Source organism: Schistocerca piceifrons, chromosome 2, assembly GCF_021461385.2.
Source record: "Schistocerca piceifrons isolate TAMUIC-IGC-003096 chromosome 2, iqSchPice1.1, whole genome shotgun sequence".
NCBI classification, from domain to species: domain Eukaryota; kingdom Metazoa; phylum Arthropoda; class Insecta; order Orthoptera; family Acrididae; genus Schistocerca; species Schistocerca piceifrons.
In genome coordinates, this window is record NC_060139.1 from 833,967,380 (window position 1) to 833,992,638 (window position 25,259).

The window sequence follows — 25,259 nt, forward strand, 5'->3', positions numbered from 1 at the left end:
TTTTGTTCACAAACTAACCTCTTGATTATGTCCCACGAGTGTTCGATGGGACTCATATTGGGCAATCTGGGTGACAAAATCATTCGCTTGAACTGTACAAAAGTTCTTCAAATAAGTCAAAAACAATTGTGGCCCAGTGACATGGCACATTGTCATCCATACAAATTCCATCATTATCTTGGAATGTGAAATCCATGAGGGGCTGCAAATCATCTCCAAGTAGCTGAACATAAACATTTCCAGTCAATGATTGGTTTGGTTGGACCAGAGGATCCAGTCCATTTCATGTAAAAACAGCCCACACCATTATGTAGCCACCACCAGCTTGCAAAGTGCCTTGCTGACAACCTGGGTCCACGGCTTCATGGGGTCTGTGCCATAACTCAAACCCTACTGTCAGCTCTAACCAACTGAAATTGCAACTCATCTGACCAGGCCACAGTTTTCCAGTCACCTAAGGTCCAACCGACCTGGTCATGAGCCCAGAGGAGGTACTGTAGGCAACGTCATGCTGTTAGCAAAGGCACTCGCATTGGTTGTCTGCTGCTATAGAACATTAACGCCAAATTTTGCATTCATGATATGTTCATCATACATCCCACATTGATTTCTTCAGTTATTTCATGCAGTGTTAGTTGTCTGTTATCATTGACAGCTCTTTGCAAATATCATCCCACTGCTCTCAGTCGTTAACTGAAGGCCGATGTCCACTGTATTGTCTGTGGTGAGAGGTAATGCCCGAAATTTGGCATTCAAAGCACACTCCTGACACTGTGCATCTCAGAATACTGAATTCTATAATTATTTCTGAAATGGAATGTCCCTCATGTCTAGCTCCAACTACCATTCCACGTTCCACATCTGTTAATTCCCACCATGCGGCCATAATCACATTGGAAACCTTTTCACATGAGTAACCCTAATACGAATAACAGCTCCATCAATGCACTGACCTTTTATACCCGATGTATGTAATACTGTTGCTGTCTGAATATGTGCATATCGCTATCCCATGACTTTCTGTCACCTCAGTGTACATCGGCCCTACATCAGAAGAATCAACTGCATTTTAATTAAGAATAGCATCTCTTTTGTCTCAAGTGCGCCTCACCATTGTCGATTATGATAGCAAACTCCAAAAACAAAGAGTACCATGCGGCTGAGGCAAGAAATTCATTGGTCTGACAGTAAGAACTATGTAAGAGAGACTGAGTGATCGTATGTGCCTCACCAGCCTTCTCCAGCTCAACAAATACTCTCCCATGAAACAAAGATTGTAGTACAAGCTTTAGCAACCCTAGTGACATGCAAATGATAGATAAGAATGTATCTACATGTGTAACATCAACCACATTTTGCAAGGGTGCCTGCGGCACCTTGTAGAGGCAAATTGAAGACTGCCTGACAGTGGACATCCTCTCCACTGCTATTATACAACTTCGTCTTCGCCAGTGAACAACAACTACCACTGCTGTTTACATGGATTGGTTTAGTGCTTCAACTGATGGGAGTGTAGTTTCCCTGTTGTTAGATTTAACTGAATTTTTTTTATAGATTTACAACAAGCCAGATTAATTGCAGGACAACTTTGATTAATATTGTGGTTACAATATGTATGCCTAGCGAAATAGTTGTGTTCAGATTTCATCAATGTCAGTCACGAACTATCATATCTTATTTTTTATATTATGCTGGTTTCCATCGAGAACTATTTTTGTTTTGTTTGTGGGCTAATAGAAAATTTTAATTTGTTGTAATAGAAAGTTTATTTTTGTGCAATAAATGTTAACGGCTCTAAAGCGAGGATTACAAAACAGGCCTCTCTCTATTCAAATAGGATGATCAAGGAGGCTAATCTGTCTCGCATGGAACCTCATGAACAGGACAGTTTGTCCAATACCAGTAACCTATTTGACACTGTAGTGAAATGACCATATACATTACAAAGGGATGTTCCCAACTGCCAGTCCTGGAGTCCTGATGAGGCATCTGCAAACACATGCCACTGGTGGGGTCATGGCCCACAATGGAGTGTGGGAAAATAGTACATGGGGGAGGTAGCCTTCAAACTGCCCACCCAAAACCCAAGCACTTCTTCCTCTACGCTGAGGATACATTTGCAGCTTGGGAACATGGCAGTCTGATCTAAGTGAATTTCTGGACCACCTCAACAGCATCCATTGAAACATTGCATTCGCTACTGATGTAGAGGAGAATTGCTCTTTCCCTTTCTTGGACATACTGATAAGGAAAGGCATATTGTACACAAGACCATTCAGTGCACATGAAAAAGACCTACACAGACCTGTATCTACAAGGAAAAGGCTGCCATCATCCAGAGCAGAGGTAGACAGTGTTAACCATCCTGGTGCATAGGGAATATGTTATCTGTGGTGGAAGAAAGCCTCTCAGTCAAGCTACAAAACTTTAAGGAAATCAGGAAGAGGAGAAAGGAGGCAAGGGTTCTGCTTTTTGTCCTTACCTTGGGCCACTCTCGGCTGAAACTGTGAGATTAGTTGGAAAACTAAACATCAAAATTGTCTTCCCACCACAGCCTAAGATGAAAACATTCTTTGGCTCTGCAAAAGACTGCCCCCTTTCCCATCCCTTGTGGTAGAAAATGGTGGACAGCATATTGAACACATCTTGCACCAGTCTCACAACAATTAGAAACTGACCTCATTTTGCTTCTTATGCAGTTTTTGGTATCAGGACAATCAAAAATCAGGCAAACACAGCGCCGTATCTTGCAATGCTGCAAGTAACACATCAGGTATGTACTACTGGGATGCACACAAGTATCAGGAATGGTATAGCACAGCATAAACGAAGATCACACTTTTGACTTTGAGAACACCAAGGCGTTATGACTAGCAACCAGCCACTAGATGTCAGCATTATATAAAAATACACAGAAATACAGATCCACAAGAATCTTGTCAATAGGATGAAGGTTACAAATTTAATTTGGCAAGGAATCCTGGATTAGCGACAATACAATGAGTGTGCCCAGCACACTCAGTATGCAAGACAAATATGGAATGTTCCTGCAGAGATACGAGTGTCGTCTCCAGCCCACCTCCAACCCCCCACTACTACATCTCCACCTCCACCCCCTTATCCACTGGCTACACAGGACCCAGCTGCCGGCAACTAGGTGGAGGTGTTGCACCATCAGTACAAACATTCGGACATACACAATATCTCAGTGCTTTGTCAGAAGATCATGAGTATGATGTTCATTCAAATGTCACAATGTCTCAATGCTGCCACCTGGCACGAAACACAGGAGCTGTTCATCATGGGTATACACGGAGTGCACAGCACAACAGGGCCTCATACACTGATGATGACATTTCAGTTTGATACAAAAAAATTTGTCCAGCTTTGACATTGCATTTGGCGTAAAACCTGAGAATTTTTATTACAAGACATCCATTGGGAACCACTGCAGTTTCACACCATCACTATTACTATCACTACTACTAGTACAACAACAACACCAACAAGCCTGCTTGACAGAAATTCTGCACCCTGTTTACTGGTCAGTTCACATACAGTTACGGGATCAAGACATTTTTACGCTTATTCTATTGTCATGGAAAGTGGGTATTAAGGTGGGTGTTCAACTGCTCAGAATGACATCTAATTTGACCAGCATATTACTCACACAGAGGGAAACATTATGGGGAAAAAATTAAGAAAAATTTTACCAATAGAAGGTGCTGTAAACACCAGAATATGCACACCAACAGGCAAACAATACATGGCTGTTCCTCAGTTTGTGTCTGAGATGCCTAACATGACTGTCTCCACGAAGGATCACAAGCTGCTGGTAAACCTCTTTTTACAAGAATCATGACCACATGCCAGTAGCCCTGCAGAAGTTCTGGACACTGAAGGGTATGAAAAAAGGCATTGGTCCAAATCTGCTAAGGGTCTGGAGAAAATGATCACAAAATTCAAAAGATGGGTTCTCTTGAATTGCAATGCAGCAGAGGGAGTAAAGCAGTTGATTTGATGACTGTCAAATGTGTGGTCACAGTATTGCAGAAGCAGTCGAGCGGTGGTGTGCAAACATGCAGTGCAAGGGGAATTGCCTGAACATTGGACATGCCTGTGACCACGGTGCATAAAATCCTATGAAACATCCTGCATACAAAATCACCCATTTTCAGGAGTTGCTTCCTGCTGACCTGCTAGCAAGGCCAGTGTTTGCTCTGGAATTGCTTTCTCACATGGAAGTGGACGATGAAATATACAGAAGTGCAGAATGTGGGCAATGGAAAAACCGCACACACATCAATCAGCACCATTTCATTCTGCAAAGGTGACTGTGTGGTGAAGGTTGACAGCATCATTTATCATAGGGCTGCATTTTTTGAGGCTATGAGTATGAGTCCTGCAGGTTCTGTTACCTGCACTGACAATCATTCCAACCCTTCAACAGTATGGATGTGTGGGTAGGGCCATTTTTATGTAAAATGGCACTCCCACTGCACATTGTACAGCCAGTGACATGACTGCTGCACAGGCATTTCGGAAATGCTATGATTATCAGCTGTCATTTCCCTACAGCCTGGTCGTCCAAATCATCTGATCTTAATATGTGTGATTTCTGGCTATGGGGTTACCTGAAAGATGTTGCATTCAGTGCTCCAATTACAAATGTAGCTGAATTGAAGACCCGCATTGCGCAACATATTCTGAACGTGACCCCCCACCCCAAGTCACTCTTAACTGTTCTGGAACATGCTGTTTCTCAATTTCTGCTTGTGGTAGAAAACGGTGGACAGCATATTGAACACATCTTTCACCAGTCTCACAACAATTAGAAACTGACCTCATTTTGCTTCTTATGCAGTTTTTGGTATCAGGACAATCGAAAATCAATTTTTCCCATCCAATATGGTGCAACTTTGCCATGGGCTTACCTAACTAACAATGACAAAAATGTTGACTGCTGAACTTGTACAATCACACACATTGAATGATACAGACGGTGTAATGTGCAACTCAAACCACAGCCATTGTATTGCAATTCATCTATCATGCTGCTGACTCTGTTTACATTTTTACATTAAGTGCCACCTATTGCTAACTTTTTTTCCCACGACATTTCCTCCAGCATCAATAACATAATTTTCAAATTTGACATCACTCAGAGCAGTGGTTCCATTTCTCAAATTTGACATCATTCAGAGCAGTGGTTCCATTTCTACAGAATTTTGAATCTGGAACTTTAATTATGGACAGTCCGAGTAACAGTGTAATCATGTGCTGGGCACATGTAAAAAAAAGTAGGATTCTTCATTCCCTTACAGTATGCAACTTGTTAGTAAACAAGAACACACAGACACTTTAAACATTTTTTTTCCTATTAATACACAAATACATATCTAATGTAGATATGATGTTGCATTGAGCTATACACTCTTCTAAATATATACAGTTATACAAGTATATATTACTCAATAAGACAGTACTGTAATTTTAAGAAACATCAAGACAATTACCATTGAGACATGTAGAGCAGCAGCATCTGCGTCACTATATACTGCAACAGTTTTAATACCAAGCTTCTTTGCTGTTCTCATTACACGACAAGCTATTTCTCCACGATTTGCAATGAGGATTTTTTCTATGTGCTTGTTGAGCCCAGAGGAGTAGTGGCAACATTTCTGCCGGTGGTGGATAAAACCTCTGAAATGAAAGGTTGTAATTATAAGGCTGTCACTCGACTGCATGAATTTTTTATAGGGTTTATTTTTCCTGTTTCGGAAGAAAAAATCTTTGCCCATAAGTTCCAGTGTAAACCAGGACTATGTCTCACATTTCAGATGTTTTGAGGCTTGATACAAATTGGCACTCGAATGTAACAACTGTGATCTACACATACAGTCGGGTCTCTACCTATTCTCCTAATCCTTCATTTCATAAACTTACCTAATGACTATGGCACTATATATTAAATAGCACACACTACACCCTTCCAATGACCTGGAAAAAAAGTATACCCAGTCAGTTTAAACAGATGGGGTGCAACATTTTGCAAGGAATCTTCTCTTTTTTTTTTTGGGGGGGGGGGGGGGGGGGGGAGGTGCAAGGCCAGCAGGGTCAGCAGGGTGCAGGGTGGGAGGTAGACAAGGGAGATGGTGGATAGGGGAGGTGGTACACAGGGGGGGGGGGGGGGGCAGGGCATTTGCTTATTACATATATAAAGGGGACCCAAGAAGTTCACATCCAAGTTTTCTCAAGATCTAAACCTCGAACTGCTCTACATTTTTAGCTATTCTGTGCAGTACTTCTGTTGCTTACAACTGAAAGTGTCTCATTGCTTACATTAAAGTAATCAGTTTCCAAACACACATCTGCGGTTGTAGTAAATAAAAGAGCTAAATAAATTTTTTGGCACCAAGTTAATCTAATTTTCATGCTAGTTTTAACTTTGACTTCAGAACCAATGACAAAATTGTCACTCTCTCATAACTTGTATATCCCCCCATGTTTGCAAAACCATAAGGTGTAAATGTAAATAATGTTAGAACAAAGTTCAAAACAAGGTGTTATTTTTCTGAAGATATTACATGATACATAAACACATTGAAACAGGATAAGAAAAAAATTGAAGCGTGTGAGATCTGGTGTAACAGAAGGACACTGCAAATTAAGTGGGCTGATAAGATGATAAATGAGGAGATTCTCTGCAGATTTCGCAAGAAAAGGAATATTTGGAGACTGACCAGAAGGAGCCAGATGATAAGACCTGTGTTAAGGCATCAGAGAATAACTTCCACAGTACTAGGGGCAACTCTACAGGGCACGAACATGTAGTGTGTATTTGTTTTATTTTTATTTACTGATTTACATAAATAAGTCATGTGGGGGCCACATCACACTAGTCAGAAGATGGGGGGAGGGAGGAAGAGTGCGTACGTACACACACACACACACACACACACACACACACACACACACACACACACACACACACAGTGAACAAGAATAATTTGAAAGTCTAAGGCAGATATCTCCACATTTTACATGCCTCCTTACCACTAGTATTTGTGGCAGTTCCTTCAGCCAATTTTTATACTTAAACATAAATTTTCCATTGTCTTACTGACTGCATTAAATAAGATACATTTCCCAGTTACTCCAAAAGTATTACTGTCTTGAAAAAAGTAATAGATTATCAAAATGGAAACAAAGGTGTTACACAATATTAACAGATGAACACAAACATTAAAATAGTCACAATATGACATTCTAGGCAAATAAGTCTTCCACATTTTGAGCAAACACAGTTTACAGCACTGACAAACTATGTTCTTTCTCTAATCAACAACAATTGCGCTCAGATCACCAGACTTTAACCAGTTATGTTGTTTATCAGCTTGCTTTATCTGAGAACAATTTATCACCCCCTCAATTTAACTCCAACAAACTTCTTACATAGGTCGGAATGAAATTTTGACTCTGCAGGAGAGAGCAAACTGTTACAAAACTTACTAGCAGATTAAAATTGTGTACTGAAGTGGAACTCAAACTCAGAACCTTACCTTTTGCAGGCAAGTGCTCTACCAAATGAGCACTCAAGACATGACTCATGACCTACTATAATAGTTTCACTTCTAGCAGTGCCTCTCTCCAACTTTCCAAACTTTACAGAAGTTCCCCTGCATACTTTGCAGGACTAGCATGCCTGTCAGAAAGTGTCAAGGTGCAGAGGAATATAGGGACACAGTGATCCACTAACCATCCTGAAGGCATGTGGCTGACAACACAACCAACCTGCAAACCTCCTCCAGCATTATACCAACACTTAGCAAGACTCCGGTACAGATGCACTGACACAGCAGTGCATCAATCAGACATGCATGTCATCACTATCAGTCAGAAATACAATTCGGAGCAAGGATATACAAACAGGATCAATGGCCTACAGGCTGCAAAGAGTTTAGTGACAGAGTTCAGCTAAACTGTATGTCGAGCGGACGGCCTCCTCTGGTGCACCACCAGTCATGCTCCTCGCAGTCTGATGTTTGACACCACACGGGGCTGCCCATGAAATCCAGTGAGCCCTTTACCTAGCTATTACCTGTGCTAACTCCAGTCACTCCAGCCAGCGAAAATGCTGCACTGGCACCAGTTAACCACCAATACCATCTCATTACTGTGAGAAGCGCTGCCTTTCAGCAGCATACAAGGCCTTCAGGCATGACCATATCCACTGCACAGGTATGAAGAGACTACAGTTCAATGGCAGACTGTGTCCATTGGACAACGGTGCACATTTCTATCACTCCAGTTTGATGTAATAATAAAGAGTTTTCCTTAATTCCAATTATCTTTTTGCGGCTGCCCTCACCTCCGACAGACTCATTTCATCCCTGCCATTCAATCAAACCCACAACATGTGGGCTGGAGAGTAACTCTGCCATCCTGACAACTGGAAGAACGCCTCCCTATCCTCCACAGTGTTTATACTATAACATAACCCCCTACATTTGGTATTAGAAGTGGGTTGGCAGAGGTACTACCAATGTTATCAACAGTACTTAAGTACCAGCCTGTAAGAATCTTAGATGTTCATGGGTGCCATACATCCTATGAGCCTGGTTACGTATCCTTCCCTTTTTTGCTTTTCTGTGTAAAAATGCATCATAGTTAATATGTCAGGAAACACTGCAAGTGTATGTTGGGGAAGTATAGCCGAGTGAAGTCCATAGAATGCTTGAATCAGGTAAAGAGCTTTTCTCTTCCTTTCTATTTCTCCACCACGCTACTTCCACTTCTATTTGTGACTCTTTTGTCTACTTGTTGTTGTTGTTGTGGTCTTCAGTCCTGAGGCTGGTTTGATGCAGCTCTCCATGCTACTCTATCCTGTGCAAGCTTTTTCATCTCCCAGTACCTACTGCAACCTACATCCTTCTGAATCCTTCTGAATCTGCTTAGTGTATTCATCTCTTAGTGTATTCATCTCTTAGTGTATTCATCTCTTTGTCTACTTATGTAGGCGAAAGTCAAAATATAGAGCTGACAGTATAAAAAATAGAGCAGTGTTACAACAAGTATTACAAGGTTGCAATAGTATCTTATGGTACGATTTTCTGTCTTTTCATCATGCAACATCTGAGTCAAAACAGCACATTATGGCACTGAGATACCACACTGATGCAAGAAGGATCAATGGCTATGGCATCCTCACTATAACACTCCCAGTCCTTCAAAGTTCAACAGGCATGATAGCAAAGAATCTGCCAGGGATAAGTGCCAGAACCATGGTAGGGAATTGTGGGTGAAAGATCATGGTGTCGTAATGGGAGAACTTGGCAAGATCCAGGAAAAATGTAATGAGATGGAAGTGTTAGGTGCATAATACGAGTTACAATAATGTGGCACAGGTTGGAGCTGTAAGAGCACCTATGGCTAGTTGTGAAATAGAAGTCCAAACGATGGAGCACAGGTTGAAGCTGGTTGTGCATCTGTGACTGATTAACTACATCAGTGATATCACGAGAGCTTATGGAGCACGATATCCTGAACAGTTCTCTCTGTGAAGCTGTATGATTTGGGCAATAGTTCTCCTGGTGTAATGTGATTGTTGTGACTATCATGGATTCTTTTTGAAAATATTTTATGTGGTGTCACCGCCAGACACCACACTTGCTAGGTGGTAGCCTTTAAATCGGCCGCGATCCGTTAGTATACGTCGGACCCGCGTGTCGCCACTATCAGTGATTGCAGACCGAGCGCCGCCACACGGCAGGTCTAGAGAGTATTCCTAGCACTCGCCCCAGTTGTACAGCCGACTTTGCTAGCGATGGTTCACTGACAAATTACGCTCTCATTTGCCGAGACGATAGTTAGCATAGCCTTCAGCTACGTCATTTGCTACGACCTAGCAAGGCGCCATTATCATTTGCTATTTATCTTGTGATGCATGTACCGTCAGACCGATGTTTACCAATTATGGATTAAAGTTAAGTATTCCAGAAGCTACGTACCTTTTTTGCTAGACTCAACTCCTTTAACTGTTCCAGACCTCACGCCAGCCTGCGTGAGCTTAAACGTGTGCCTTTCGGCTATCTCATAGTGGCTTGGCTGTCTTGCCAAGTCACAGCATTTTATGTTCTAGTTCTCCTAGCCAAGTGGTAGTCTTGCACATTAAGTAGCAGATTTTTAAGACGTGACAATAAGATGCAATCACTAAATCCGATGATGAATAATGAAGGGAATGAGTTCATTATGTTGATAAAGATTGGTACAGATTTAAAGTGATTGTGCTCAAATTCTCTAATATTAGATAGGTCAAACGGGTATGGTGTAGCGATTATGTAATCATACAAAAATTCCTGGAATCCCAAAACCCTATGCCTATGAGTTAACACTGCTGCAGATTGGATGAGTGAATTTCATGGACTGTCAGTACTTTATAGACTAGCTTCACCTAGAGACTCTGTGGGATAGCTCAGAAAGTGTTGCATGAAGCAGTGAGTTGACTATGTAAACAACGGACCCGAGCAAGAACACTGCAGAAAAAAGTAACCACTGAAGTAAAAATATACGTGTGCACCAGCTATTCTAGGGTTTGTACACAGCAAGTGTACATAGTTTTAGAACCAGAAAGTGACTAGAGCTATACAAACCATAGAGAGATTTCTTGTTCCTAAATGTATGTCAGTTCTAACTAGCCTTCATCAGAGGAGCACCACACTACATTCAGAGACCGAATTTCCCCAAAGGGGCAACGATGCAGTGGTGCTGTCTAAATACCATTTCGGAATGTGGTGATCCACATCAGTTTCGAAGGTGTAAGGCTCACAACGCAGTCAACTTGAACCCCCCCCCCCTCCCCCGGCAACATTGTGATGTATGTCAAGACTCTGGTAGCAATGTGTTGACATATCAGGGTCAATCAGCCATGCACGCAACCACCACTAGACTACAAAGCAACTCACTGTGAGGATGCTATAAATACGCATGTTCAATGGCCTATCAGCAGCAAAGTGTTCAATGATCGAGTTCAGCAGACCTGCATGCCGAGTCAGGCAGTCTCCACTGTACTGATACGAAGACGCCATGGATCAATGACAGGTTGCACCCACTGGATGAGGGTTCATACTCATATCAGTACCACCTGATGTAACAGTAAAGAGTTTTCTTGAAATCCATTTATCTCAATGTGGCCACCCTCACTTCTAACAGACTCTTATTTTCCTCATCATCTGTCAATCCACAACACCCTGTGTTGGAGGCTGGCTATGCCATCATGACAACCTGAAGAACTATTGCCCCACCTCTTCATAGCAGTTGTAAGACGACGTAATCGTTGCAAAAGGATACAGTGGAGAAATGACTTAGCCACAGCCTAGGGCAATGTTTCCAGGATGAATATTTCACTCTGCAGATGTGGCAAAGAATAAGCATATTTCAGTGCTGTTTTACAAACCTTATGGCATTTTCTTCATTCTTATTGTTAATATTTGCAACTATTTTTCCTGAATAGCTACTTCAATAATGTTTTATCATATGGATGATACGAAATGCCATCATATGCAACCAAACATTTTATTGTGTCTACATGTTTTGTCTATTCACACTAGGAATCATCAGTCGTATTAATTTTTCTGCCCTTTTCATGTATCCATGTGTAATTCAGTGCATATTTAAATGTGGCCAACCTTTGTCTATATGAAATCTTTTATTTTTGTTTACACAATGGTCACTTCGTTCCCCTATGGCAGTATACCTGGTCTGTGTGAGACCATGGAATTTATTCACATAGGAAGTTGCGAGGGTATCTGTGTATGTGTGTGTGTGTGTGGGAGGGGGGGGGGGGGTGTTTTTGGTGTAGGAATGGACGTGTGCTTTGTCGGTCTCTGGTTCTTGTTCATATATTTGATGGAAGTGGGTACAATTAGTTTTGGAGTCTTTGAAGATCTGCTTGTCTGGACCACCACAAGGTGTACTCCGATGAAAAGTACACTCTGAGGATTCTGTGGGAAGCCATGTTCCATGCACTTGATATGGCCATACTACCGAATGTCTTACTTCCTGGGCCTCCAGTAGGTTTATTTCCAATCCTAGTTGATGTTGAATTTCTCTTTGAGGCTGCAACGGAAAAACTTAGTTTCTGCTGCCTAGTAAAAATTGTTAGCTGATCCAGTATTTGTTATTGTCTTCAATCCATTTCTCAATATACGTACACAATTTGTTTTACTACTCACCATATAGCGGAGATGTTGAGTTGCAGACAGACACAACAAAAAGACTACTAAACATGAAAGCTTTCAACTGGAAGGCATTTTTCTGAAATAAATAAAGGCAGCATGATTGGAGAGAGTTAGGAGACTGGAGTGGGGAAGGGGAAGAATAGGAGAGTGTGGGTAGGGGACAGTAAAGTGCTATTTGTGGGAGCTTACAAGGACGAGATGGAAACAGGATAGGGCAGCTAGGAGCAGTCTGGAGGTAAGACACGGGGTGGAAGGAGTGGAGGGGGGAGTGGAAAAGGAGAGAAGTAAAATGACTGTGGCTGTGCTTCTGAAATAGGAGGGTATGAAGTGGGGACAGGGAAGTGGATATGTGAATGAAGGACAATGACTAAAGAAGGCTGAGGCTAGGAGGGTTACGGGAATGGAGAATGTACTGCAGGGAGAGTTCCCACCTGCACAGTTCATAAAAGCTGGTGTTGGTACAATGTATCGAGCACAAGCTGTGAATCAGTCATTAAAATGAAGAACGCTGTGTTCTCAGCAACTATGTGGTCCAGGTATTTCTTGGTCATAATATTTCGGTGGCCATTCATGTGGACAGACAGTTTGTTGGTTGTCATGCATGTGGTTACAGCTTAGCATGTAAATTGCATGACTGGTTTCACAAGTAGCCCTGCCTTTGGTGGGATAGGTAATGCCAGTGACCTGACTGGAGGATGTGGTGGTAGGAGGATGTATGGGACAGATGTTTCGTATAAGTCTATTGCAGGGATATGAGCCATGAGGTACAGGGTTCGGAGCACAGGTTATATACGGATAGACAGGATATTGTGGAGGTTCAGTGGGAGAGTGGGAGGAAGAATTCCCACTGTGGTAGGCACGGAGAGGATAGTGGTTAGGACATTCCTAATTTCAGCGCACAAACTGAGGTAGCCAAAACCCTGGCGGAGAGTGTGATTCTGTTGCTCCAGTCCTGGGTGGTACTGAGTCACAAGGAGAATGCTCCTCTGTGACTGAACGGTAGGACTTTTGGAGGTGGTGAGTGGCTGGAAAGGTAATGCATGGGAGATCTGTTTCTGTTCAAACCACCTACAAACCCTGCCACAGTGACCCCAATCCAGAAATCCAGGAGATCTCCAGGCTCTCCTCAAATCTATAGGCCCATCCCAGAACCTCTCCTCAGAGTCAGTCTCTCCCCTCATCTCTACCACCAGCTGCACTCTTACCTTCTACATGGTTCCTAAAGCACATAAACCCAACAACCTAGGGTGGCTCATTGTGGCCGATTACTGTACCCCTACTGAGAGAATCTCTGGTCTCATAGACCAAACCCTTCAGCCTATTACCTGCAGCCTATCCTCCTACATAAAAAATACCAACTATTTCCTCCACCGACCCTCCACAGTTCCTGTTCCTTTACCATATGGTGCCCTGCTCATCACTATTAACATCATCTCTCTTTACACTAACATCCCTAACGCCCATAGCCAAACTGCTATTGAACACTACCTTTCACAACACTCAACAGATTCCAAACCTACAACCTCCTTCCTGGACACCATGACCAACTACATCCTCATCCACAATTACTACTTCTTTGAAGGCTGTTGTTGTTGTGGTCTTCAGTCATGAGACTGGTTTGATTCTACTCTATCCTGTTTGATGCTACTCTATCCTGTCCAAGCTTCTTCATCTCCCAGTACCTACTGCAACCTACATCCTTCTGAATCTGCTTAGTGTATTCATCTCTTGGTCTCCCTCTACGATTTTTACCCTCCACACTGCCCTCCAATACTAAATTGGTGATCCCTTGATGCCTCAGGACATGTCCTACCAACCGATCCCTTCTTCTAGTCAAGTTGGGCCACAAACGCCTCTTCTCCCCAATCCTATTCAGTACTTCCTCATTAGTTATGTGATCTACCCATCTAATCTTCAGCATTCTTCTGTAGCACCACATTTCGAAAGCTTCTATTCTCTTCTTGTCCAAACTATTTGTCGTCCACGTTTCACTTCCATACATGGCTACACTCCATACAAATACTTTCAGAAATGACTTCCTGACACTTAAATCTATACTCGATGTTAAGAAATATCGCTTCTTCAGAAACGCTTTCCTTGCCATTGTCAGTCTACATTTTATATCCTCTCTACTTCGACCATCATCAGTTATTTTGCTCCCCAAGTAGCAAAACTCCTTTACTACTTTAAGTGTCTCATTTCCTAATCTAATTCCTCAGCATCACTCGACTTAATTCGACTACATTCCATTATCCTCGTTTTGCTTTTGTTGATGTTCATCTTATATCATCCTTTCAAGACACTATCCATTTTGTTCAACTGCTCTTCCAAGTCCTTTGCTGTCTCTGACAGAATTACAATGTCATCGGCGAACCTCAAAGTTTTTATTTCTTCTCCATGGATTTTAATACCTACTCTGAATTTTTCTTTTGTTTCCTTTACTGCTTGCTCAATATACAGATTGAACAACATCGGGGAGAGGCTACAACCCTGTTTTACTCCCTTCCCAACCACTGCTTCCCTTTCATGTCCCTCGACTCTTATAACTGCCATCTGGTTTCTGTACAAATTGTAAATAGCCTTTCGCTCCCTGTATTTTACCCCTGCCACCTTCAGAATTTGAAAGAGAGTATTCCAGTCAACATTGTCAAAAGCTTTCTCTAAGTCTACAAATGCTAGAAACGTAGGTTTGCCCTTCCTTAATCTAGCTTCTAAGATAAGTCGTAAGGCATCACCTACAAAATAATTCGGGTTATGGCAATGGGCACCCATATGGCACCATTTTGTGCTCATGGGCCATCTGGCGGAATCCTTTCTAACCTCCCAGAACCCCAAACCCCTCACCTGATTCAGATTCACTGATGACATCTTTGTGATCTGGATCAATGGTGTGGACGCCCTATCCACATTCCTCCAGAACCTCAGCACCTTCTCCCCCATTCACTTCATGTGGTCCTCCTCAACTCAACAAGGGACCTTCCTCTATGTTGACCTCCACCTCAAAGATGGCTACATCAGTACATCTATCCATATCAAATCTCCCAACCACCAGCTCTCACCCATTCCATACCATGAAGTCCCATCCACACAGCCTAGCTGTCCATAGTCATCACATCTGCAGTGATGAGAAGTCTCTCTTGAAATATACCAAAAATCTCACTGAAGCCTTCAAAGACCATAATTAGCCTCCCAGTGTTGTACAGAAACAGATCTCTCATGTCTTATCTCTCCAATCACCCAGCACTTCCAGAAGTCCCACCGTCCAGCCACAGAGGAGCATTCCCCTCATGACTCACACTCACAGAGGACCGGAGCAACTGAATCACATTCTCTTTCAGGGTTCTGACTGTCTCTCGTCGTGCCCTGAAATGAGAAATGCCCTAGCCACTATCCTCCCCACCCCTCCCACAGAGGTCTTCTGCCACCCACCGAATCTACATAAGATCTTCATCCCCACACAACCCCTGCTAAACCCCTTGCCTCAAGGCTTTCAGCTTTGTAATAGACCCAGGTGCAAGACCTGTCCCCTACATCCTCCTATCACCAAATACTCCAGCCTGGTCACAGGCATTACCTATCCCATCAAAGACAGAGCTACCTACGAAACCTGTCATGTAATCTGCAAGCTAAGCTGCAACCACTGTGCTTTGTTCTATGTAGTTATGACAACCAATAAACTGACTGTCCACATAAATGGTCACCAACAAACTATGGCCAAGAAACAGCTGGACTACCCAGTTGCTGAGCATGCTGCCCAACTTAATGTTCTTCATTTTAATGACTGCTTCCATCCCACCAACACCAGTTTTTCTCAGTTATGCAGCTAGAAACTCTACCTGCAATATATCCTATGTTCTCGTGACCTTCCTGACCTCAGCCTTCGTTAGTCATTGTCCTTCACCCACCTATCCCCTTCCCTGTCCCCACTCCATTTCCCCTCCAGACTGCACCTAGCTGCCCTTCGTCTCTCCATCTCATCCCTGTATGCTCCCAAAAACAACACTTTACTGACCCCCCCCTCCCTGCCCCAATCCGTACCCTTCCCTCCCTTCTCTTCCCCTCCCCAGTCTCCTCCTTACTCCCTCCAACCACGTTGCTTCTCCAGTTGCTTACAGCCTGGCCTCGATAGCCAGACACAGTGGTTAAGAGTGTGTACGCTGTGTTTGCGCACATTGTGTGTGTGTGTGTTTTCCAGAAAAATGCCTTCCAAGCAAAAGCTTACATGTTTAGTAGTCTTTTTGTTGTGCCTGCCTGCGACTCAACATCCCCACTATAAGGTGAGTGGCAATCTTTCCTTTTCATTATATTGTCATTACTGAAAGCAATGGAAGCATTTCCTTTCAAAGTACCTAATGTACAACATGGTAGACTTTAGACTTTTTATATTCTTTTGCTGATCTCTTAGTGTATAACACTACCTGAAGAGACAATGTCATCAAAGTACAGGAAGTTGCCCACAGTCTCAATCTCTCTCTCGCTCACTCCAATTACAATAATTAGATGGAGAGTTGAAGAACTTCTGTTCAATTAGAAGCATACTGTCATTCCCTGTTTAGAAATTCTTCTATGGAATAGGAGTAATTGACAAATATGTATCATTTCAGTTTCTTAAGTTAATTTTGGTATCTATCATATTCTTGTACCACACTAAGGCTCTGAGACTGATAACCTAAATCATTTTTTCTTTGGTATTATAGTTAGGAATGTTGCTATTGATTTCAAATTGCGAATGAGTGTGGGCTCCTATTTTCATAATGGAGTAAATGTAGTATGAAGCTGTTCTCAGTACAATTAACTCACATAATATCCTATTACAGGCTTCTGCATATCAAACACTTTCTTCCAAAATGAAGACTTACTTTAGAATATGATGCCATATTAGATTAGCAAGTGAAAATAATAAAAGTCAAGTTTTTGATATTTTGCATCTCTTAATCTATTATTACCTGTAGTCTTCCAGGTATTGTTCTTATCAATATAAACACCTACGAATTTAGAATATTCTGTTTCATTTACTGATTTTCCTTTACGCATTAATTCTAATGGTGTTGCCAGGACTTGAGCAGAACAAAATTGTGTGTCCTGTGTTTTAAATAAGTACAGCCAGGATTAATTCGCAGCCAACCAGTTAATAATTTTCAAGAAAGCTTTATTTATATTTTCCAGTGTTACAGTTTTGTCATTATAAAATCATTATTGGAAAAGAGAATTACTTTAGCTGCTTGGCTATACAATGACAGATCTTCTACATATAACAAGAATATGAGACTAAGTATCTTATTTTCAGATAAGTGTGAAATGTTTCTAGGGGAGTATTGAAGAATACAATAAAAACAGTCAATTTTGATCAGTGGTGCTATCAACCAGTGTGGCAACAATGATGTGTCACACATTCATGCGAATTTTAGCTATCCAAGTACCAGGGACCTCAAAGAAATATGGTGGTTTTGTATACAGGTGTTCACATTATTTACACCCACAAATCTATTTTGAACTTCAAAATACTGGATTACGGTGGTAGTTTTCACAGAGGATGTTAACGTAATTAATGTGCCACATATACGAGATTGATGAGTCACATTTGTTTGAAACACACCAAACTGTCGCCTTAAAAAAAAAAAAAAAAACACCATAGCTTACTCCCAATTATTAAAAGATGAACTGGAAAATCAGGTAACGAATTGGTGACAATAATCTGCCTAGCAATTATAGGCCAGTTTCTCTTGTACCCCTTTTATCCAAGGTCACTGAGAAACTAATGAGTATTCAAATAATCAATTTTCTAGATTCTCATCAATTACTTTCAAATAGCCAGTTTGGGTTTAGGAAAAAATCTAACAACATGTGATGCTGTTATGAGCTATATATGTAACTGTCTTGAAGCAAAAGAAGAAAAATTTATTGTAAGTACAAAGTATTTTGATTCATCAAAAGCGTTTGACACTGTGTGCCACAAAACTCTGCTGCTGAAATTAAAAACTGTAGGTTTCTCAGTCTCTGCTGTTAAAATTATTCAGTCATACTTATCTAATAGATCTCAAACTGTTTACTTCAATAACCAATATTCTAGTTTCTTTCCCCCGTTAACCATGGTGTTCTCCAGGGTCAATCTTGGGCCCTCTCTTGTTCATATTATATATGAATGACCTACCTAGCAATGTAATAGATGATACTACAAACTGTTACTTGTATGCAGATGATATCAGTTTAAGTGTTACAGTGCCTATGAACAATAACATAAGTAACTCTACCTCACTCAAGGTAGATCTACTTTCTGACTGGTGTAATGCCAATAGCCTGTCTATGAACATAAATAAAACACAGGAATTAAACATTTCTTATAACAATAGAATCACCTTAGAGACAGTTCCTGTAAAGTTTCTTGGCATTGTTTTGCAAAATAATTTAGGCTGGCAGGCACATGTGAATTATTTAACACCAAAAATTTCTAAAGGAATATTTATGCTCAGAAAATTACAAGCAAGAGTAGATGAGAAAATTTTGCTTTCTGTCTATTTTAGTTATATTCACTCTCATTTTACGCATGGGACAATCTTGTGGGGAAATAATTGCTACTTAAAACGCTTATTTACAGCCCAGAAAAAAAGCAGTCCGACTGATATGTAAAGTACCACCTAGAACTCACTGTAGAGAATTATTTATTAAACTTAGTATTATGACCTTGCCATGTATATACATATTTCAATGTGTCTTGTACATTAAAAAGAACTTGTCTAGTTTTGATCTGAATTCTGATGTACATAGTTATAACACACGACACTGTAATGATGTAAGAAAAGACTACTGCTCATATACCAAAACTCTAAACAGCTTCAAATACACATCTGTAAAACTATTTAATAAACTACCAGAGTCAGTTAAGAGTCTGGAGCTGAAAAAACTTAAGATATTTGTAAGAACTTTCTTTATTCAAGATTGTTTTTATACAATGGAAGATTTCTGTGAGCATAATTTCTAACATAGATTAATTATTTGTGTATTTATTGTCATTGTTGTTTGTACATTTATTGACGTTGATTATACAAGCTTCACATCCCTGTAAATGTCTTGTTTTTGGGCAATAAAAATCAATCAATCAATCAATTTGAGGATTCAGACACTGTAGTACACCCGAGGTAATTATTCGTTGTCTACACTCCTTGGTTCAAGTCTAAACAGTCCCATACTCAGTGAATAGTCCCATACTCAGTGAATGAGTTTCGGGAAGCAGACGCAGGAATCCTGCATCGCTGTTAATAGTAATGTCCAAGTGGAGTTGGTTTACCATTGCCTTCTTCTGCTCTGTTATGAATTGTCAAGTGTGTATCTGTGTCACGTGGATGACTGTGATGAGTGTGTATGGGTTTATGTTGTTATGGATGGAGGGAAGGAAGGTAGAGGGTGAAACTTGGTGCTGGCACATAATCTACTACTCTAAAATAACATCAAAGGAACTACAAAGCTTAATTTACCCATACACTGGCCTCATTACAAACAAAAATGTCACACACCCTCACTTCACAAGACAATGTGGAGAGGTTTGGAATTTAATCGAAGGCATTGGCACAAAGACTGGAGATCAGGAACTTTCCGTCATCATCCCTTCTTCCCCTACCAGCCAAATACTGGTAGTGAAAATTTTCATAGCTGAGTTGTGCATCACTGCACAAGAGTGCATCAGCGACCTCCACTAAGGAGGTGAGTCAAATGTATTTGTTACCTGATTTGTTAGAAGTAATGAATGATGTGTGTGGAACAGTCACAATGCAGCCATATGTAGTGTCAGAGAGAACGTGGGAATAAAATTGTGCAGTGTCTTCCTTAAGTGTGCTAGAAGTTACAAGACTTCATTTGGAAAGAAACATAAATACTCCTTGTGATGCTCTGACAATACAATAATGTACAGTTTCTTTTGTTGATTGGTGTTGATGTGTCAATTGTTAGTTGGCTGTGTTGCAACAAAATGTTTTGTTAATAAATCAGGAGTAAAAGAGGCCACACACTGAATAGTAGAAGCATTGAGTCATTGACAGACATATAAAAAAAAGAGCGGAAACTTACTAGCTTTCAGACAAAACCTTTAACGAGCTAGGGTCATAACATAAATGGCTAACATATTTTGTTAACAAATAAAAGTTCTGAAACTGAATATTACTACTATCTGAGATGGCATAAGTCCATATCCAATTTCCTTAAAAAATGTGGAACCTTGTGACTAATTACAGGGGAAACCTCATTTCTGCATGAGTGACAAAGGGCAATGATAATTTCACAAGCTGCAACAATCCTAATGGTAACTGATGACATCATCAGAGGATTAGTAGTGTAAATCAGCTTCATCTTCAGATGTCATGCTTGATGAATTTACAAACAGTGAGTGGCAATACAGTACTTACAAAATATTGTGCCCACAATCATCCATCACTGTTAGTGTGGTTTTTTTTTAGCCAGAAGATTTATGAAGGTAAGTAATGAGTGCAGATTAACTAGCAGAAAATGTTGTGGTTGAGGTGATGGAAAAGTAGTAGTTAAGACAAGCTCCATAAAAAGGAAAGAAATGCTGTTAAAGTTGCCTTGAACTCTGAAGTCCAGCCCCTATGTGAACCTGTCCAAGACACCATGGAAATGATCTACAAGGTCGTGTCAGATTTACTAGTGGAACATATTTCCAAAGTAAGAGGAATGGTAGAGCAATACCCACAAAATTCACTATTACAACTGCAATATGGGTGCAAAGACCTACTAAATGAAATGTGGTGGTGTTCAACAGAACAAGGAACTCACTATGTTGACAACAAAAAGTCCACCTACAAGTTACATCAGTGCACAACACTTTCAGCAACTGAACCCATAAAGTAACACTCAGTCTGCAGCATTCATGAAAGTTTTTTGCAGTGCCTTCCAGAGTTCATGGAGTGAAATAAATGAGAATTGACTTCTTTGCTGAATACCAACAGGAATGAGTGAACAAATGAAGTATGACATCTGCACAATGGCTACTAAGGATTTAATGTGGCTTTCTTGCAGCAGAATTTGTCAGAAACAAACCAATGGGCAGTGAAGTCAATGTTGCAGCATCCAGCGCTGTACTCACATTCATTTGCATTTTAATGCAAATCCAGTAAAATAAACCTACTGGTACAGATGCAAAAATCATTTCAACAGCATCTGGACTGTGAGGTCACCGCAATTTATATGATAAGCAGTATAGTAATCACATGAAGTGAATCGAAGATGGTACTCGAACAATAAAAAAAGACAGCCACCACCAACAAAGTGTTTCCTTTGAAAAATCTCACAAGCTACAAGGCTTCATAGAAAAATGAATGTAAACTCTTAAGTTAATAAATTGACAGCAGAAGTAGAGATAGGTATGGTACACTACCTCCAAACATGGTTGTAACATCACTAATTCGGTCAATGAAGAGATGGCATGAGAATTTTTGATGAGACTGTCACAAGAGAACCTGCCAAACACCTGGATGGAAGAAGAAGTAGAAGAAGAAGTGAATGTTTCTCAATGTGGCAATCTTTAGTTTTTGCTTGCTGAGCAGAGTTGCCACTACACTTTTTACATGAAATGCCAGAATCCTGATCTAATTTCCAACCATCAACTAATGTGAAGTTTTCCAATCACCATAGGGACCTCACAATTTTTTTTTTTTTCCCATACCTAATCTTCTCAGTAAAGTTTTTCAACCTGATGGTCACACATTAAGCAACAACTTTTTGTGGTGAATTTCTTCTGATCTTTTAAGTGTTCCACTCATCATTCAACTTCAACTAACTGGCTGCCTGTCAATTTTTGTTCATTATTTCCATACTAGAACTTCTGCTATCATTGTGCAGAAAATGAGTGTTGATAAACTGTTGGAACATTGATACACTGTGTTACTGTTTTGGGGTGTTCTAGGAAAATTTGGGTTATTATTATGACCGCAACACTAACCTAGATTCTCTTGACCACAAAACCATCACTTAGTTTAGTGTATAACCCAATCACAATTACAGTGAGAATTATGAAGCATTCCTGTATATAATTCAAAATGTGTCAATACCAAAACTTTGGGCTGTGACTATAAAATTTAAAACTTCTTACTGAAGTATTATTACTCATTATTCAAAACATGAGAAGAAAAGTTACGATCACTGAGGTGTGGCTTTTCAATGCAAGATTTATGAATGACTTGACTCTCTCAACTCCAGCTGATTTTTTATTCAACTAAGAACTACTGCTCTCTCTTGTCTATTCAAGCATCTATCAGAAACTCATCCCTCCATTTAGGGATCGTTTTTCACAATTTTCACCACTTATGATTGTATCGTTGTCTGCATGGATAAGTCATAGCTATGATATCTACTAAAGTTAACCTGCATAAAGTTAACCTGCATCCTTGATATAAAACTACTGAGAGAGGCAAAAGTTGAATACTTCAGTACACCCATTAACAATACTGATATGAGCACATTAGAAAATAATCTTTGCTTTCAATAGCTGAATAGAAATATATTCCATATTTGAATTTGAAAGTTGTAATAGCCTAGTTCGGGGGAAGGTTTCTGATGCGATGAATATAGAATAGCAATGTTTTTTTTTTTCTTTTGGTAAATTTTATGGGGCCAAACTGCTAAGGCCATCGGTCCCTAAATAGCAACAATTGATTTCAAAATTTTTACAGATAGTAAGATGCAACTACTTTCCTCGTGTTCACTGCCTAGAAAGACACACTGTGAATACTGTATAAAGTATTTTTTATACGAGTAATCATTCACTCTCTCTCTCTCTCTCTCTTTTCCAGTAGACTATGTTTGTAATTTACAGGCCAATCTTACAAACAACAAGTATAACTACTTCGTACAGGAGAGGCCATAGGGGCAACTGATGTGTTAAACACATACGTATACCGGTCTACTTTTTTACGTGAAAACTATAGTTAGCGTCTTTATTCCAGCAAAAACCAATACCAGGGGAGCCTGTCGGGATCAAAGCATAAAAACTGATCTTTCCATATATGAATGATTCCATTTTAACAAACAATCCGGCTGTCAAAACTTACTGTTTGATATGAGCTTTTCCGAATAATAAGCACGCTAACGAAACGTTAATTTTATACATTTTGAAGTTCTTGATTAAGATCTCACTGGCCAATCACTACTCCACATCACGCACAATCATTCAAGGTCACTCACACAGAAGTCAACATTCCACCAACTTGTAAACATCACCACGTGTTACAGTCGTAATGCAAAAATGTAATGTGCAAAGATTGTATCGACGGCGCAATGCCGCATCTCCGTTGAAGGGACGGAACAAAGTTCCAGGACTAACAGAAACAGAAATCAGTAAGAGTCTGGTTTCTTACATTCGCACGCACACACACCGAGCGAGGTTGCACGGGACTCGCATTCGGTTCAAACCCGCGTCCGGCCATCCAGATTTAGGTTTTCCGTGAATACCCTAAATCACTCCAGGCAAATGCCGAATGGTAGCTTCGAAAGGACACTGGATATACTTCCCTCTCTGCGCTTGTGTTCCGTCACTAATGACCTCGATGTCGACGGGACTTTTAAATCCAATCTTCCTTCCTGAATATATACAACTACAAATTGTGTGTACGTTGTGTAACCATTCTTGTAACATTAGCACACCTATTTGAATACTAAATTATGGTACCCCCCGCCCCCTATTAACAATGTCACTATTAACAACAGAGCAAACGTATAATAAGATATACCAGTAAGTGAACATGTTTTCATTGTTATGAAATTACAAATGCAAAATGTCGCGTCTCCTTGCCATTGAGGAGTTCAGGTCTCCACCTGCTATTTCTTTAGCACTCTTTTAGCAGGAAGCTCTCTTTAGCCATTTCTTGTATTTTTCGTCAGCCGATTTATTTCTTCATGTGCTGTTGTAAAGTCTGTAGCAGATCTGACATTTCGTGCTGCCTTGACCAATCTGTCAGAATCGCCCCCTTAGCATTGGAACGTTCAACACGTCGCGTAGTTCATGTTTAGGAAGCTATAAAGCACATGGGCTGTTAGTAGCTTCCAACTTTGTTTAGATTACGTTGATCCACATCGCAGAAGCCAACTCCAACAAGTGTCATTGTCAGTTTTACCACGACTTTGAAGGATGGTGGATGTGCAGTCTGGGTTGACTACTGAATAAAATCTGGGAAGCGATGTCTGTTTTTTTCTCTCTTGATACTTTGAAGGAAGATTGAGTTTTAAAGTACAATCAGTGACATGCTCATTGGAGGCAGTTGATGTCTGACAAAGTGTCAAATATAGTCGTAAATTTATGTGACACCAAAGTAATTCACTATGAGGATCCATTGGATAGGATGCAGATTGCCCAATTGATCATTTCTGTCTACTCTTGCTTCAGTTAAAGAAAACGTCTTGTATGCTGCACTTGAGTGTCTGTCTGCTCATAATGTGAATGGAAGCAAGGCAGATTAGATTTTAAAACTCATCATTGATACTTCACACAGTAGGGGGTGTATGACATCATCTGCATTACAGAGCCGTCTGTTCACTGGCGTTTTCATTGGACAGTCGAATGTGGAATAAGAATTCTGTAGAAGGTCATGTGAACTGAGCATGTAATGTACAAGCTACAATGCAGCATTTGTTCACTCGTTGCCCTATGCAAGAGTACGCTGTCATTTCATACATGATGCAAGTGTGGTCGATATGCTTGGATGAGGCATATGTGTGGCACAGATATACCACACACTAGCAGTCTTTAATTTCTAGGTACTTTATCACAGCCTAAGTACAAGCTGTTATGGCTCCAAAGTATATTAAACGTTCCAAGACACACATATATCTTTCACTACAGGTACAGTAACTGTGAAAGCAACTACTTACTGGCGTAAACTCATCAGAATGCTGCCAACCACGTGGGATAGTTCAGTGCTTAAGACTCATGATTGCCGGCCGGAGTGGCCGAGCGGCTCTAGGCGCTACAGTCTGGAACAGCGAGACCGCTGCGATTGCAGGTTCGAATCCTGCCTC

The 25,259-nt window shown here is 40.7% G+C and overlaps 1 protein-coding gene across 1 annotated transcript in view; it reads right to left on the reverse strand.

Moving 5' to 3' along the window:
• LOC124776409 (methylcrotonoyl-CoA carboxylase subunit alpha, mitochondrial) overlaps positions 1-23,486 on the reverse strand; it is a 112,186-nt gene extending 88,700 nt beyond the window's left edge. The window contains exons 1-2 of the mRNA XM_047251393.1: positions 23,297-23,486; positions 5,517-5,703 (exon numbers count right to left, since the gene is read on the reverse strand). Of these exons, the coding sequence (XP_047107349.1) occupies positions 5,517-5,703; positions 23,297-23,355 (246 nt within the window). The 5' untranslated portion in view covers positions 23,356-23,486. The remainder of the gene's footprint in view (positions 1-5,516; positions 5,704-23,296) is intronic.
• Between the last annotated feature and the right edge of the window lie 1,773 nt (positions 23,487-25,259).